Source organism: Anticarsia gemmatalis, chromosome Z, assembly GCF_050436995.1.
Source record: "Anticarsia gemmatalis isolate Benzon Research Colony breed Stoneville strain chromosome Z, ilAntGemm2 primary, whole genome shotgun sequence".
Taxonomy (NCBI): Eukaryota; Metazoa; Arthropoda; class Insecta; order Lepidoptera; family Erebidae; genus Anticarsia; species Anticarsia gemmatalis.
The window spans coordinates 17,283,884-17,301,093 of NC_134776.1; the positions used below are offsets into that span (position 1 = coordinate 17,283,884).

The 17,210-nt window shown below is 33.9% G+C and overlaps 1 protein-coding gene and 1 non-coding gene across 2 annotated transcripts; one reads left to right on the top strand and one right to left on the bottom strand.

The window, feature by feature from the left end:
- Positions 1-2,029: 2,029 nt before the first annotated feature.
- TRNAF-GAA (transfer RNA phenylalanine (anticodon GAA)) lies at positions 2,030-2,102 on the bottom strand. Its single transcript has one exon. It is a non-coding gene; the product is annotated as a tRNA-Phe (tRNA).
- A 5,468-nt stretch (positions 2,103-7,570) lies between these two features.
- Positions 7,571-10,264, top strand: LOC142986403 (uncharacterized). Its single transcript, XM_076134891.1, has 2 exons — positions 7,571-7,606; positions 8,517-10,264. Exons 1-2 carry the CDS (start codon positions 7,586-7,588, stop codon positions 9,405-9,407), a joined length of 912 nt encoding a protein of 303 aa, XP_075991006.1. The 5' UTR covers positions 7,571-7,585; the 3' UTR covers positions 9,408-10,264.
- Positions 10,265-17,210: the final 6,946 nt, after the last annotated feature.

The following is a 17,210-nucleotide window of genomic DNA, read 5'->3' on the forward strand; positions in this document are numbered from 1 at the left end:
TTGTGCTACACATAGCGACAAAAAGTGTCAAGGCTACAATGTGTTAGTGTTTCAGTAAAGAGATCGGTTGCCATAACAACGCACTTCTAAGCAGCTTGGTACTGTGAGCTTCATTAGCACGTCATATGTGTTTTGTGCTTTGATTCCCTTATAAGACTGCTGACGTATGTTCTGTATTACAAATTATGAAGAAATTGGTTAAAAATAACGCAGGTTTATTTATGAACGCAGTTTTCTAATGCTTATCACACAGTTTTACTTGCCGAGCCACGATTTTTCTTGGTTTGATTACTTGGTCGTGTAAAATTCGTTGCGATAAGTATTTTCAAGTACTAAGTTCTACACTACACGCATTGATTTTTATTGAAGTTGTTGGAGTAAATCTATCGTACAATACCGAATATAAAGGAAGTCCCAGCAACAGGAATCTTTCACGTGTCACACAGTTAAAGTAAATTTACAAAAATGTATGAGGTAAAGGAGCAAGTTTATACATTACAATGATAAAGCAAAATAAAGCTAACGAAAGTGACCGTTGAAAGAGTATTAGAAGAAGTATTTGGGAAATCGTAGCTTAACTTTGGGACAGGTTTAACCCTCGACTATGAGCTATGATGCTATGAGGATAAGCTCAACGGGGACACTATTGTTTATCACTGCATTTTGCATGGATCAAACTCACACATCAAGGTTTCAGCGGCTACCACCGTGAATGCAGTACTTGCACCCAGGCACTCGTTTACCACGTGATTAAAGGTTTGGTCGGGCGCTCCGCAGTTGCATCTGCTATGGTTGATGAAACTAATTGTTGAAACAAAGAGATTAAGGCTACACTTCGACATATATCATGATGAAATAAACCTAATTTCTAAAAGGCAATTACTGTTGTTTGAAACAACTTTTCTTAATAACACGTTACAGGGACTCAATATACATAAATTTACAATTAAGAGGTGTTGTATTAACCATTTACAAAACATGTGTAATTATAAAATTCATGAGTTTACAAGCGGTGCCGGGGTAAGATGTAAACATGATTGCTTGATTATATCACATTTCGATGCAATAAGTAAAATGGTAAGGTGGTAATTTCCTTTATAATATAACAAGGTATCTGACGTGATAGAAGCAGTATGGACATACTGCTTCTATCACGTCAGATACCTAAAAAAATTATAACACAATCACCAAATGAAGGCATCATTTGCTGATTAATTGCTGTTACGCGTTTATTTTACAATAAAATAAAATATTGTCCGAAATACAAAGAGACACATGTAATAATAGTTCATAGAAAAAACTTTAAATGTGTTTTATTATTGCAACAGATGTTACAGGTATTTATCTAAAATGCTAAATCAGTTACTGTAAACATTCAATCTCTATTCTTTACGCATTTATACATGTTTGTAACTCCAAGAGAAGTCTTTACATTCATCAACACGTTTACTCGTAGCGAACATGAACACCAGTTCTTAAGTACAAAATCAATTAAGTAAACTATTAAAAAACAGGGCCAAATCCCTTGACTTTGAAAGCCCTAACGGGAAAATTCACCATTACGAATTCAAAGGTACACGTGGCAGAAACTGGGCCAAGTTCAATACGCGCTTTGTCGGGCATTTTAAATCAATAGAGTTTCATAATAGTCCTGTTTAGATATCACGCACTCGACTTGAATTATTCATTTTTGAGTAATGCTTGCGTTCCAATCGTGGTGTAACTACTACTAGATTCCTATGATATTTTCCTTTTGCAAGGATAAAGTGCAAATTACATTTATTTTATTTACAAGTTATAAAATTAAATATATTTAAACTAAATTATATTTTCTAATATGTACAAAATCTATAATAAAAAAGAAAGGAAAGGGAGAGTACCCTATGCGTCAAAGAACTCCTCCGCATCGCTATCTACCGGAAACGCTCCCAGAATTGCATTTTGCTTTAAAACCGGTAAATGTTGCATCAAATATCAGAGTCATGTTTCAAATAGGGAAAAAATAAGTTAGAAAAGAGCAAAAAGAGACTGCCGAAACCCGGGATTGAACCGGGGACCTTTAGATCTTCAGTCTAACGCTCTCCCAACTGAGCTATTCCGGCTTCATATCTGAATTTCATAACACAAGCCCTTATTCCTGGTTAATTTGATTCCAGGAAACGAACTACCGAGGCGAAGTTACGTTATGTTGTAGTTTACATGAATAACGATTGAACGTCGCAAGTTAACACACCGCATTTTCGAGGTAAACCGTCTTTTGAGAGAAGCCTTTTAGCTTACCTGAAAAGGTTTAATTGGATTGCTAGAAAATACTACCCACTACAGGTTATCGATTAAATTAAACTTTAGTGTAAAGTTATGTTAAATTATTTTCTTAGTAATATTTAAATGTTTATATTATTTAAGACTGAAACAACATAATAATCACCATCATTTGATCCCGATGGCGCTATACTTGTGACGGCATTAAAATGGGTTAACCAACCATAATGCGGACGTTCTATAGATGGGAGGCCGCGTGTTGTATATGAACTGAGCGTCTCTGTACTTTTTAGGGCATGGAGAAGTCGGTATGGTTGTTGTCAATTAAGATAACAGTCTTTTAGACATGTCAAAGACTTAGCGGCTTGAACATACATGATTGACCATTACCGTACGGGGAACGAATGAGTTAGTGAATGAATGAATGAAATGGCAGTTACTAATTCAGAATACATTTATTAGGCTATAAATATTGGACATTACTTACAAAGCTAATTTTGCGGTTAGAAATCAATCAAAACAAATTATAATTATGTGAGCTTGGCCGATAATATAGAGGTAATTAAGTGGCTTGTGGTTTTCGCTGTACAAATCTTGTACACATGTAACGTCTGCAGTGGCGCAGTAGTTAAGTCATCACATCAGTTCGCAGATATCACGGGTTCGATTTCTATTCGAACATATTTGATTTATTGTAAATTTTCGAGTTTGGACGTCGACTACAAAAATCAATGAAGAAGTTAATGTGATAAACATACTTATATACTTCTAAATACATAACTTATATTAGTATAGAAATATTAACAACCAGGCTCAAAACAAATACTTGTGCTCGTCGCAAAAATATGTGTCCCGGATGGGATTCGAACCACACGCGCAGCCACGGTTATTGCGGCGAGGTGACTACGTTACCCATTGTGCCAAGCGTGCAGTTATCAAGTTGAAAACTTTCATACGTATAAATGTCACTTTATCTGTCAATTAGGTTATCCGGCACTTATCTAGAAGTTCTAAGACTGTCTTTTATTTTATATTGTATGCATACCTTGTAAGTCAGAAGTCAAAGATCAATTAGTATAGAATAAACATCATGTTGTGTTAGGTCGCGGCTTCACCGATGAATGACCTACCTAACGAAATTAGTCACGCGACACCGTGTATACATGAGTTTATTTTTTACTTGTAAATGTGAAAGTATGTGTTTGTGATATTTGTATGTCTGTTGTTGCTTTATGTTAAAAAGCTTTAAATGGATTTGCATTGAATTAGATTATTAGACAGACGGCTGTAAACTATAGGTTACAGCCGTTTTTTCATAAAAAAATATGTTCAGTCGCAGTTTCCTCTTCTAAGTATATTCTATAACTAGCTGACCCGCGCAACTTCGCTTGCATCACATAAGAGAGATTGGTCATAATTTTCCCCGTTTTTGTAACATTTTTTACTGGTACTTTGCTCCTTTTGGTCGTAGCGTGATGATATGTAGCCTTCCTCGATAAATGGGCTATCTAACAGTGAAAGAAATTTTCAAATCGGACCAGTGGTTCCCGAGATTAGCGCGTTCAAACAAACAAACAAACAAACAAACATACAAACAAACAAACATACAAACAAACAAACAAACAAACAAACTCTTCAGCTTTATAATATTAGTATAATTAGTATAATATTAGTATAGATAAACAAATTTTCTATGAGTTCTTATTACAAAATCATTTTTTGATCCATGATTCTTAAAATATGGTCATTGGACACTGCCTAATATAAGTCTTAAAATATATTAAATGAACATTCGAAATGTATGCTTGTATGTATGTAAGAATGTCCACGTAATGTCAATGTCTGTATTCCGGTTTCGCGCGACAGATTTTGATTAAACATATCGCGAATTCCAAATTCCCAGACTATTATGCTTTTAATTAGTGAAAGTAGGTACCGTTTAATATTTTTGAACTTTATTAAATAAGTGATATTTATGACGGGATGTGTTAATGAAAATTAAGTAAAAGAGACATTACTTTATGTGCAGATATGGCTTGTGGCTTAAAATTCACTGTATGTACAAGGAGGTATTTCTTTTCTGAACCACAATTATGTTTAAGGCTCCGTTACATACTTACTACAGTCAAATCTAAATAAAGTGTTTTAGAAATAAGATGTTACGTACGCCAAATTCAACGTCTCCTGCATTTATGTAGCTACAGCAAAGTTTGAAACAGTTACACTAAACTATAAAAAAATATTTGTGGTCAAAATATTTATCAAAAGAACACGCATTTGAACCACCGAATGTTAAAATAGTGACAACGTTAATGATGATTCTATGTTTGTCTGCTTGCTACCACCGTCTGTGTGACTGAAAAGTAAATTGTCTTGTCGTTTGGCAAAGGTGAATCAACTGGCCGTGGCCAAAACTAAACTAAAAATGCATGATGCATGAATGCAATTACTTATTCCTGTGAAACATAATCAAATCATCCTATTCCAAATTTTGGAAGTTTCGAGAGTTAACTATTGCCTGTATTCTGATGCATACCTAATTAACTCTTAGATAATTAAATGTGTTTTAGTTTCTGTTGAATTTTAGCCGGGTAAGTATACCCTCTGACAAGCGGTGTCTAGCACACACTGTTATCCGCGGGCCGCATCAAAACTGCGCTGTCTGTGAGTTGGGCAGTTAGCTAATTGCTTGTATCAAACTACTAATTAGCCCCGGAAATTAGTAAGAACAGAAATTACCGTGGAAATTCAGAGGGATGTTAGCAAAATAATTATGTAATCTCAGCTTGGCTTGTTGGTTTCGAATAAAAGGGTTGTTCAATCCATTTACGATAAAATTAAAGGAATATAAAATTTAATTAAAATTTGCGATGCAATTATGCTTTATAATTTGGTTCCAAAAATGTTAAAAGCCAAACGACTAAAGTTACAATATACGCCACCTGGCAAAGGTTACAGTTTAAAGGTGAAATATTAATTAACGTTTTAATGTAATTAAACCGAAATAATCAACAGTTATTCTGTTCAATATAAAGTGTTAATGGATTTTATATTATGTTTATTATTTATATAAATTATAGTTAAAATAAAATTACAATACATAACAGTAATGGTAACTTAAATTTCTCGACTAAATTATTTCTGTGGGGTTAAGGTGAAAAGGGTTAATACGTTTATCTACACGGAACAAATATTTGTATGCCTGCATTGATTAACTACATACTTATAAATATTAGGTCAGTGACAAAGTCTTCTCGCATTATAGTATGTATGAACTTGTAATAAAATCTCTTTGGCTTCAAGAATCACAAATGAGTACATGGTTCATCAGGTTTCTTTCAGTGAGCTCGTGAGGTACCCAAATATCGAGCTTTTTTGTGTTAAGAAAAGATTTAATTACAAGTTCATACGAGTACATACTATAATGCGAAAAGACTTTTTCCCCGACCTAATATTTAACAACTATAATGCGTTTCTAGCATCAAAAGTATATGCCCCTGAAGTATGAAACAATAACCTGGTTCCAATGCAAAGAGAATGTGCTTTTTTTGAAAAGTACTTTTTTTTGTTATTTAATAAGCATTTTTCCTTATTCATTTTAATCAATGATACTTAGTTTAGCTACAGAGTATGTTTTTTTGTGTTTATCTTTAATCTGGTATATAAATAGCATATGGGCATTATTTACAATTACTGCTGATAACTTACTATATCACTACATTTTGGCTTAGCTTCGGTGAAATTGAATTTGAAAATATTCATAGCATTTAAGTCTTTTTTTGTTTTATATCATAATTATGTGTACAAATTGCGTTAGCTTAAAAACAATCGACCTGTAAATAATTAAACGACCAATTTCTACTATAATTTTAAATCCCGTGAATGTTTAAACAGATATTCCTGTAACTAAGTATATTAATGAATGCGTGAGTCGTTTTAAAGCGAAAAAGTCGTCTCAATGAAAACCTACAGACGGAAACATGTGAGGAGTAACGTTAGATACTTTCACACTTACTTGCTAATTAGAAGCACTATTAATCTTTATGTAAATTACCACCAAGATTATTAACATAATCGTGCAAATAACGGATACTATAATCAGTAGTTTTTACATAAACTTACTTATGAGACTGAGAAAGATGTGAAATGAGATGGTTTTTTGTAATTGAAATGTAATATTAAGAACAATTAACTATAGATGTATGAAAACTTATATTTGAAATATATCTAAGTATCAGTATACTTAGCATTAGCACAAACAATTTTTTTTTGTTGAACCAAACGAATATGTTTTAAGCGACTATAAGAAAGGAAGACGTTATAAACTTAACTGTTATATCTATATCAATCTAGAAAAAAACAACAAAGTCTCAAGCCTATACTATCATCATACCTACTTAACAACTCAAGTAATTGACATAAATGTTCGATAAATCGCATTACATGATAACAATACGAAAATAATTTTCACCAAACGGGACAAATTCTTTTTGAATTTCATCAGGTCTATAAAGAAGCTGCAGCCCAGAATAAATTGTTCCTTATTTGTCTTGACACCGACTTAATAAGGAACACTATCGACACTTGGACTCGACAATATATTCCAGTATTATATAACTTGTTGCCAACTACTGCATTTCTTACTATTTAACACCGTAAAGATAAGATCCACGACACATAATTTTGTCTCGAGGACATTTCGGATGCAAAGCAAAATAATGCGTTTTGCGTAACGAAAATAATCGGCTTTTGTTGCAAAATAAATGTATGGTAATTTTGACTACGGTATCTTTGCTTAGAAATTGTTGATGCGTAACGTTGCTGTATAAGTGTTAATCAATATATTTTTAGTTCTTAATAATAGCTGTTATAAGACCGCGATCAAAGGTTCTTAATTCACACAGATAATCCAATTAAGTAAATATAAAACTTACAACTAAGACTAGATACTTGTACTCATATTTGCGATAAATGTATTATATTTGAAGTATTTAATACATATTATCTTAATAAAGAAATGTATATTTAAAATAAATTAACTAACCGAATTACAAGACTAAAAAAACCGTGTCCTTAACCTAATTACAAAAACAAACACAACACAAAAACAAAAATAGTAAATACAATAATTCGCGGAGCCGAAAATTCGCAAAGCCAAACAAAGTAATACTGATTTTAAAAACAAATCTCGCGATTACGATGCCGCTGCCCTGCAGTGTTAGAAAACAAACCCTCCCCGTTTGACCTGACCGCGAGAGAGGGGCATATTGATAAAAACCTGCGAAGCCTCACAGATGCCAGTCGCGGCGGACAACATATCAAAATGAGAACGCTGACTACTACGGTGGGTGTGCAGTGCAGTGTTTACTTACGTACCAAAAAGTGCCTCCAAAGTGCTCGACTTCCCAAAACATATTTCGCTAAATAAAGTGCGAGTCGCAAAAATATAACTCAGTATTAAAGCGCGTTTGTGTCTTAGTTTTGCTCTATTTAATTTAAATTAAACATTTTTTTTTATAAATAAATAAAAATAGTGTTCAATTTTAATATTCAAAAAGTGACATAATTTGACAAAAATCAATAACAATTTCAATTAAGAATTTATTTTTTAAAAACAAGTGTCGAAAACAATTACATAAGAATAAAGGTTTTGGTTTAATATGATTTATTAGAATATACCGTGATCTGAAAATAATTAAAATACCAACTGACACTTGTTATGTAAATAAAATTAAATGCGGTCACGTAACTCCGTATCATTCATTTTCAACGCGCAAGAATCTTCACATTAAGAAAGCTCATACGATTTCTAAAGTAACCAATAACAAATTCACAAAACAAATTTACATAAATACTCTATCAAATTAATTACAACATATTCTTTGTGTGCACAATACATTTTTAAGATTTACATATAAATTCTACGGAGCCGCGTGAATTATAATTAACGAATGCATAATAAGTTTCTATATTTAGACGTATAAAAATATTTATTTGATATACACTACCAGTTTGTATTCCTAAAAGAGAAACTTACATTGAAAGGCTTAATTTTTTCATGCTTTTATCGCGAGATATTATAATTAATATGAATAATTTCTTTAATTAAAACTTTCGTTCGCAAATTATATAGCGGTCTAATAATTTTAATTTGGATTCTAGTTCACCTTTGTTCATGATTTTCAGTAGAGCGTGCACCTGTCCGGTGCGTATGATAGTAGCATGTGTGGCTAATATTGTGTTGTTTGTTGCAGCTGTGGGTGGTGCTGGCCTGCGCGGCATCACTGGCCGTGCCTATACAGGACGCGGCCGAGAACACTGAGTTATCTCGCGAGAAGCGCTCCCCTGGAGGTTGGCATTCATCACCACCGGAGGGAGTGTGGAAGAAGAAACTCGTCTGGAAGGAAGAATGGAAACAAATCTGGAAAACAGAAAAGAAACTGGTCTGGAAAACTGAATGGAAAAAAGAAAAAGTTCCGGCATGGAAAACTGAAAAAGTACAACAATGGAAAGAAGAACAAGTGCCGGACTGGAAAGTAGTACAGAAACCTATCTGGAAAGAAGTGCAAGTACCTATCTGGAAAGAAGTTCAGGTTCCAGACTGGAAAAAAGTATGGAAACCAGTTTGGAAGGAAATCCAAGTCCCTCACACCAAAGAAGTACAGGTACCTGAATGGAAGCAAAGTTACGTTCCCGCGTGGGTTAAAGAGGGAGTTCCCGGAGAGAAATACCTCGGTAAAGACGATCACGGTTGGGAATACACCAGCCACGACCTGTGGAGGAAGAAGATGATCTGGAAGCCCGTGTGGAAGAAAGTCTGGAAGACAGAGCACAAACAAGAATGGGTAACTGAGAAGAAACTTGAATGGAAAGAGGAGTGGAAACAGGTCTGGAGAACTGAAAAGAAACAAGCGTGGGTAACCGAGAAGAAACAAGAATGGGTTGAAGAGAAAGTTCAGGTCTGGAAGACCATCAAGAAGGAGATCTGGGTGCCCGTCCAAAAGAAAATCTGGGTTGAGAAGTGGAAGCAAATTCAGGTACCTGTATGGAAGTCCATCGAAGTGCCCGCCTGGAAGAAGGTATGGAAGCCAGTGTGGCAAAAAGTGTGGGTGCCAGTCCACCACGAGCACCACGGCTGGGACTAAGATTAGGTAAACACCTTCCCTGTAAATATCCTTTAGTCATTTGTTAACTATTTGTTACCGTCATATACCAATTTTTGTAAATATTTTTTTGATATTAAGGTTCGGGCGTACGCGAAGGCGAATCATTTTCAAAAGCGAGTGTTAATTTTACATTTTTTGATGCACGTGCGAAATGTGTTTGGCTTTGCGTGCGCCTAAGGAAGTGATTTTACGTAATAGGTTCATACATTTTAGCGCAGCTCACTTCCGCGTCTAAGACCATTGTTTGCCGAGAACACAATGTTCGGATCCCATGGCCGATCTTCTCTTGTATACATTATATTTAAAACTTGAAACGAGGGAAGCTGCGTTGATAATGTTCGTGAGACGACACATTGTCAACGCTTGCATAGTTTTTGGATATAGAGGCTATACTTAGTTGTTTTACGTGTCTGTTAAAAGACATGTTTTTATGTTTTATTATTACTTTTCTGCTGAGTAAAATTGTTAAAATTTTCAAGTTATAGAACCAACATTTTCATTTTTCATTTATATTATAAACCAAAAATGTATTTTACGTTTTAGTCAGTAGAAAAGTTTACAGTGAATTACCTTTTAAATGTTTCCTCCTTTTTATAAACAAAATATTAGTAGGCATTTATGAAATCAACAAAAACAATATCCGACAAGTTAGCATGTTGTGGAATATTCTTTTAAGAAATAAGTAAAAACAATTTGGAGACATTTATTTGTTAGTTCATAAAGCTCAAAGAGACATCGGCGCACGGGTTTGATTCCCGGTCGGTGTAAAGTACAAGTTTGTTTTTATATGTTTTGTTTTAAGTTTTAGCAATACACGAGTTATTAATAAATAATAAGACTTTTATTTTTCACGAGACCTAAAACTATAAGAATTTGTTAGTTTGAATTTAAAAGCATTTAGTAAACCTTAAAGCTGAGCCTGTCCCTATGGCTATTGCTGCTTTAAAATTGTGCGGGTTCGATTCCCGTCAGTTTTAAAATAAATAATAACTTAAAATGTTTCAACTCATTATGTGTCCTAGTTATCTTTTTTCTAAGTAAAGTTCAAGCGTGACGCTTAATTGCGAGAAAATCCATCATGAACGTAATTATCGAAATTTGTACTCATAATCACTTGATCGTGGACCTGATAACTTAACTGTTAGATTATTGACATTACGCAACTTTAAAAGTTACTTCTAGTTTCACTTGTTATGGATAAGTGAACGATAGTACACCCATACATAAAGTGACAGCAATTTTTTGAGACCAACTGACAAAATTCTACCTGCCAAGGGAAATCTATATTTATACTAGCTGACCCGCGCAACTTCGCTTGCGTCACATAAGAGAGAATGGGTTATAATTTTCCCCGTTTTTGTAATTTTTTTTACTGGTAATGTGCTCCTATTGTGTCTTGTGTACTGTTGAGTAGTATATGCGTGAAAGAGTAACAAACATCCATGCATACAAACTCACAAACTTTCGCATTTATAATATTAGTAGGATCTATCTACCAAATTTCATCAAAGTTTTTCAATAGTTTTTGTGTGAAGGTAGTTTGAAAGAAACAATCATGAGGAATGGAATGTTGCATTTAAGTTAATAAAAACTTTGTAAGATACGTTTGTGGGTTTTTCTCTAAAACTACTAAATTATTTCACGATTTTTTTTACTAATACAAAGCTTAATTATTCCTTAACAACGAAATACGCTTTTTTTTCACGAAAAGTATTCTCAATATTATTTACATCTCTTAATATAACGAAGTCGCGCTAAGACATATCCGCCATTAAAACAGTTGCCATGACAACGGAATTTTGTTAATTCAAAGTCATTATAATATTGATAATTCGCGACTTAGTTCGCCACCTGAATTTTCCCGGGAAATGCGTAATTTCCCCGGGATAAAAAGTAGCCTATGTCCTTTCTCGGGTTTCAAAATATCTCCATACCAAATTTCATGCAAATTGGTTCAGTAGTTTAGGCGTGATTGAGTAGCAGACAGACAGACAGACAGACAGAGTTACTTTCGCATTTATAATATTAGTATGGATAGTCCTCTTCACCGTATCCGTATCCGATGATACCGACCCGGACTATGTTTGTTGCCTGGCGTGAGTTCTTATATTTATTACATTTATTATATTTCTTACCTATATTTATTCAGAGGTGGTCGATTATTTAAAAAAAAAAACATGTGTTTTTTTAAATAGATTGCTTGTATAAAGAACTAGTTTATAAGTTAAAATGCGTGTTCGCGTTAATTCCCGTATTCTATTATACATTAAACATGCAACGCGAGAGTTTAAAAGTTATAGTTTATAAAATTAGATTATACAAACAACGGGCACAAATCACTTCCAGAAATCACCAATTTTTGTGGTCATATTTTTTGTTCCGTGTGGGATTCAAACCCGCGACCCGTGCTATTGATGTCAGCTTTGAGATGCAACTAAGAGCTACATTAGCATTCGGGGCCAAGTCATTGTATAATTTCGTTAGTGCTAGACTAGGTTACTAGAAAGTTTATAATAATAACTGCGTTTTGTGCAGCTTTTGATGTTTATTTCAATCAAATATTTAAATTTTTATTAATTATATTTCTAGACTTATGTCGCAATTTGAGGTCATATTGAGGCTAAAAATAAAAATATTGTAAAGCATACTCTACTGCATCTAAATTGCATTCTAGTTAATTTATTATATAAGCTATGTGAGTTACACATTTGTGGTGCTAAATGGATTAAAGTTCGAATTCCCGGTAAATAAGATGTAATACTTTCATTACTTTCTTTCAATGTGTTAAGTAAGACAATAGTTTCACTACTTTGTTTCAAGAAGTATCCAAAGGCATATTTGTGCAATAGTTTAAATAAACATTATAGCGCTTAATGTGTTGCGGGTTGGAGTCCCAAAAAATTATATAGTTTTTTTATTTAAGCCTTTTTATTTCTCACTGTCGGGCAAGGGTCCTCTCCCATAATGAGAGGCTAGGCCTTGAGTCAACCACACTGGCCATTTGCGGGTTGGGGACTTTGCATACTTTCAAGATTTGTTCTAAAGATTTCTCAGGCATACAAGGTTGCATCACGATGTTTTCCTTTACCGTTGGAACAAGTGATCATTATTTCTAATACACACATAACTACCAAAAGTCATTAGCGTATTGTCTCGGGTTTTATTTTAGTTTAGAGTCTTTGCATGCCCAGAAATATGTCAAACAATTTTTAAGCACACAAGGTTTCATCACGATGTTTTTCTTCGCCGTTGGATTAGAACAAGTGACAACTATTTCTGATACAAAGATAACTTCGAGAAGTCTTTTGATTGTTACCTCGAGTTCGAACAGTCGCCGTGGGTCGCGTAATTTAGACCACTCGGCTATCACTACTTATCATATACGTGTTTAATCATTGATCCGATTTTTTATCGGATATATCGTGCACTTTGATTTTTAAATATTTTTTTCGAGACACACGGAGTACGTATGTAAGTATATAATTAGAAATACAATTACAATAATATTTATTTATTAGAAAGAAGCCGTGGGTCTATAAAAAAAACATCTTTTAAAATCATATACCATAGGAAAATGCCTGTCTGAAAGGCTGAATAAAAAAGTCATTCGTGTTTTTTTATAATATTTAATATAAATCAACTTAACAACGCAAACAGTAAGAAAATGTCTGTCTTATTGAAATATAAATCGTGTTTTTTTTCTTTTATATTATGTTGTTGTTCTTTAAACTATAAATATAGATGTAACACCGTGAGAACCAACTCACATCTAACAACAAGCAAGAAATAATTAGTGTCAGCAACGTATCATATTTATATAAACAATGAAAGCTGTATTATTATATTATAGAAGAAGTTTAGACAGCAATATATCTTTTTATTTATAGATTTTTCTTATCACGCATGTTACAGGTACTCGACGATGTACCTATATGTTGCAGTCAAAACTCATAACCAGTCAAAACTACTTTTGCCCAACGGAGCTGGTCAAAACTACTTTTGACTAAGTAGTTAATTCAGTCGAAATGGTTTTTATTGTACAGATAGACCAAATATAAAAACTTTTTACACTCGAAACTTTTTGATCAGACCAACCGTTCGCCAACAAAATCGAAATTAAGACCCAAGGAAGGAGTTTTGGGCAAACCGACATGGGACTGATTTTGTAAGTCAATAGTAGTAGAAAATATTAATAAGCCTGCCTACTAAATATTGAAGATCAACCACCTACGTTTTATTGATATCATCCGACCTCATATGGAACACTAGTTAGTTCGTGTATTAACTTATTATGTTTATTGGAAAACTTAATACATTTATAAGGAAAACTGACTTAAAAGAGTATAACCGAGTGGGCTTATATCGCGGGCGTGTGCCATTAACTTAATATTATTATCTTGTTGCACTCAAATATTAACACATTTGAATAGAATTTTATGACAACCATGTACTCATAACTCACCGATAGATGGGTATTATGTAACTATGTAACCGCCAACGCAAAGCCCTATCAACGCATACAAATATATGAAACCATTTTTCAGTACGTACATTGGACATCAAAACTTAGCATAATTTTTAAATCAACAATATTAAGAGCCCGTTCACATTCTTTCATATTAATATGTTAGTAGTTGTAATCGCGCCTTATCAAAACGCGTGTATACTTTTTTATCGTATCTTTTTTTTGTAATTTGTTTCGAAGACTTGCGGTTAGGGAGCTGGTACCTGGTCCGTAGAAAGGTTTGCATGAAAGGTCCACTAAAAGGATTTACTACAATCGCGTAGGTATATCAAAATCAAAATCAAAGGCTGTAATATCAGCTAACTACTAGTAGTCTAGCCTTTATCACAACGTTCAGATTTGTTTATTATACACAAATAATGGTGGCATTAATGTCACAGTGATTAAGCAGTGACCTACGTGTCAGTTAGTCATGTATTCAATTTTTGCACTGAATATGATAATGAGATGTATGTGTCTATGAGATCCACAATTTATCCAGACCAGTTAAGTGTATTTTTAAAAACAGGTTCATCAATAAAACCAAATTTAACCTGAAATTCAAGTAAAGCCATGGAATGTCATGGCATACATTATGACATATTGTCTGTGTTCGACATAATTTTAATGTAAAAAAGGTGCACACTGCATTCATATTTAAAAAACAGAAACTTCGCGGTAGTTCCTGTGTATGCTAAAATTGAAATCGGACAACACTCCATCGAAACGAACTCTGTATAATTGAATATGTCGAACGCGTCTGTAACAGACCAACACACAACTGACTTTCCCAATTTATAATTGTTTCAGAAATCAATTAGGTACAATTTACAATTGCTTAACGGCGAAAATTAACTTTGCGGAACATTACATAGAAAGTTGCAAAGTTCCCAACTCGCACTTGGCGAGCGAGAACGAGTTAAATTAAGACACGATGCCGGAAAAAAGCCGATGGCATAAGGTTTACTCTCAAAAAAATAATTTCGAGACGATTTCTTGTTAGAGACCTTCCTGAATTTTATTTTTGGACACCTACTCCGAATTTGTCATTTTTGTAGCAAGGTATGCATTTCGGCAATGACATTGTATTCAGGCCGAGTCACGTAATGTTATCGAGAATTAGTTCTTCTTTGCAATAGAATAATTCCACATAAGGAACAAATTGACTTTCAATCTCCTGCTGTCAATATAAAAGGAACTAAGTGACGTAATGGTTACATACATATAAATAGACCTTACGGTGTTTGCATCTGACCTATGCCGTGTCTTCCGTGTTGACGGGAGTGAACTCAAGCCTCGCGCGGAACGAACCAACTGCATTCATCGTGTGTAAATTTTATTATAATTAGTTTAACGGAATTTAACATAACATTATCACTGTATTTCCCTGAAAGGTTGAATTGAATGGGCGCCTTTATGTTCCTGGCATCCATAGTCTTTGTGTTAAGAATAGCTCATCAACATAAATGACGAAGATGTGTGTGGGACAATGGCTAAGGTGGTCAACGCCGCTACTATATGCACGGTACTTTGTAGGTGGTTTTTCTCTTTGGAAAAGTCCCGGTAAGAAAGGTTTGAATTTTATACGGAGATAGTTTTTTAATAGAGTTAGTTTAAAGAACATAGTGTTAAAAAGAGGTGAGGAAAGAAATATTACGGTCAAAAGGTAAAGTGATTCTAGTATAAGTCATAGATACATTTTAGTCATCACACATTTGATTTGAATTCATTAGTTGTAAGTAAGTATGTAGGTTTAAATTTATTTCTAAGATTAAAAATAAGTATTAACATGTATCGCAAGTGAAGTTGAGAAATTACATTACACACGATGTAATAATAAACCTGTCCTTGCCAAATACAAAAACGACATCCTTAAGGACCAATAACAGTCGTACTAAATAAGAACTTATGTTAACCCTATTAGCAGTTAAGATGTCTACAAGACGATTCTTTAAATACTTTATGATCAATAAAATAAGTGCGTTATGTACGTGAAAGTGTACCGGAGCCCTGTGACCCTGTATCAAAAGTTAACAACCAATTGTCAAAAGCAAACTTATGGCAAAATACACCGACGTCATCATTTTAATTTAATTAATTCTCAAAAGTATTTTTTTTTCATGTTGTGAATTCCTTATTCTTGTTATTATACAACTAGTAACAAGCTTGAGTCTATTCGCAAGTAATTCTAAGAAAAAAATAGAGTGTGCGCGATGTAATGCCAGTATTTTAAATATTTTCTTAAACATCTTGATTAATTAAGGTCGATGACGCCAACCTCAAATTTTGTTGTTTAGTGAATAGTGTTATTTAATATAAATATTATTAATGCATCCCAAAAGTTTACTTCAAAAGTGTATAAAATGAAAGAACTTCGAACATTTGCAGTATTACTCTACGGTTTTTTTCACCGAAATAGTCGAACTAACTAAACCGGCGATACGAATCCAATGTCGCGAAACGAACCTGTTATCAATCGTCGATCATACAGTATCTATACATCGTAGGTGAACGTAAATTGCATCACAGCGCCTGTTTTACCTCCCTCCACCCCGATCAGACTACCATGAAGTTATCTAGCAATAGTTTCACGTTAATCAAATCGCGCATGCGTATTTCCTCCTCCCGAGTTTACCTCTTCGAGTACGGCGGCTGCATCCGGCAGTGGCGTGATGTCACAAGCACCGACTGGTAAAGGAAGCCAGCGACATCACGTCGCTCCATAAACCTTGTACAAAATCCCTCTAATAGGGAGATAGTCGCCCGACGGCCCGCCCTTTGAGTTTTGATGATGCGGGTTGCAATATATGGATGATTATGATGATTTTTTACAGCAGCTGAATACAAATTGATTGATAAACTTATGCTTTTTTACAGTCCCACTGCTGGGCAAGAGTATAAAAATGAGACAGTAATTAGGAAAGTATGTTGAGCAACAAATAGCTCTATTTCATTCTGGATAGTTATAAATATCATTATGATTAATTACTAGATATTTTATTAAATGTAATAAATTTAACGCTATTTTATGGATCAAAAATCTATAGGTTGTTAAAGCGATTTTTTTTTTTTAAATAGGTAGGTTTGGTTGATTTATTATGTATGTCCTTAGGCGACATTCGTTTGCGTTGAGAACGTGGGTTCGATTCCCGTTCACAGCTCATTATTGGCTATAATTATGCATGAAAAAAAATTGAGTCGTGGTCATGGCTCACAAGTATTGTTTTTCTTTCATTATTTATCGGAAAAAATACAATATAGTTCTAAATAAAATGACC

Coding starts and splice junctions, on each gene's coding strand:
- LOC142986403 (XM_076134891.1), top strand. CDS start 7,586: ATGAGAACGCTGACTACTACG. Junction 7,607..8,516: donor TGAGAACGCTGACTACTACG/GTGGGTGTGCAG, acceptor TGTTTGTTGCAG/CTGTGGGTGGTGCTGGCCTG.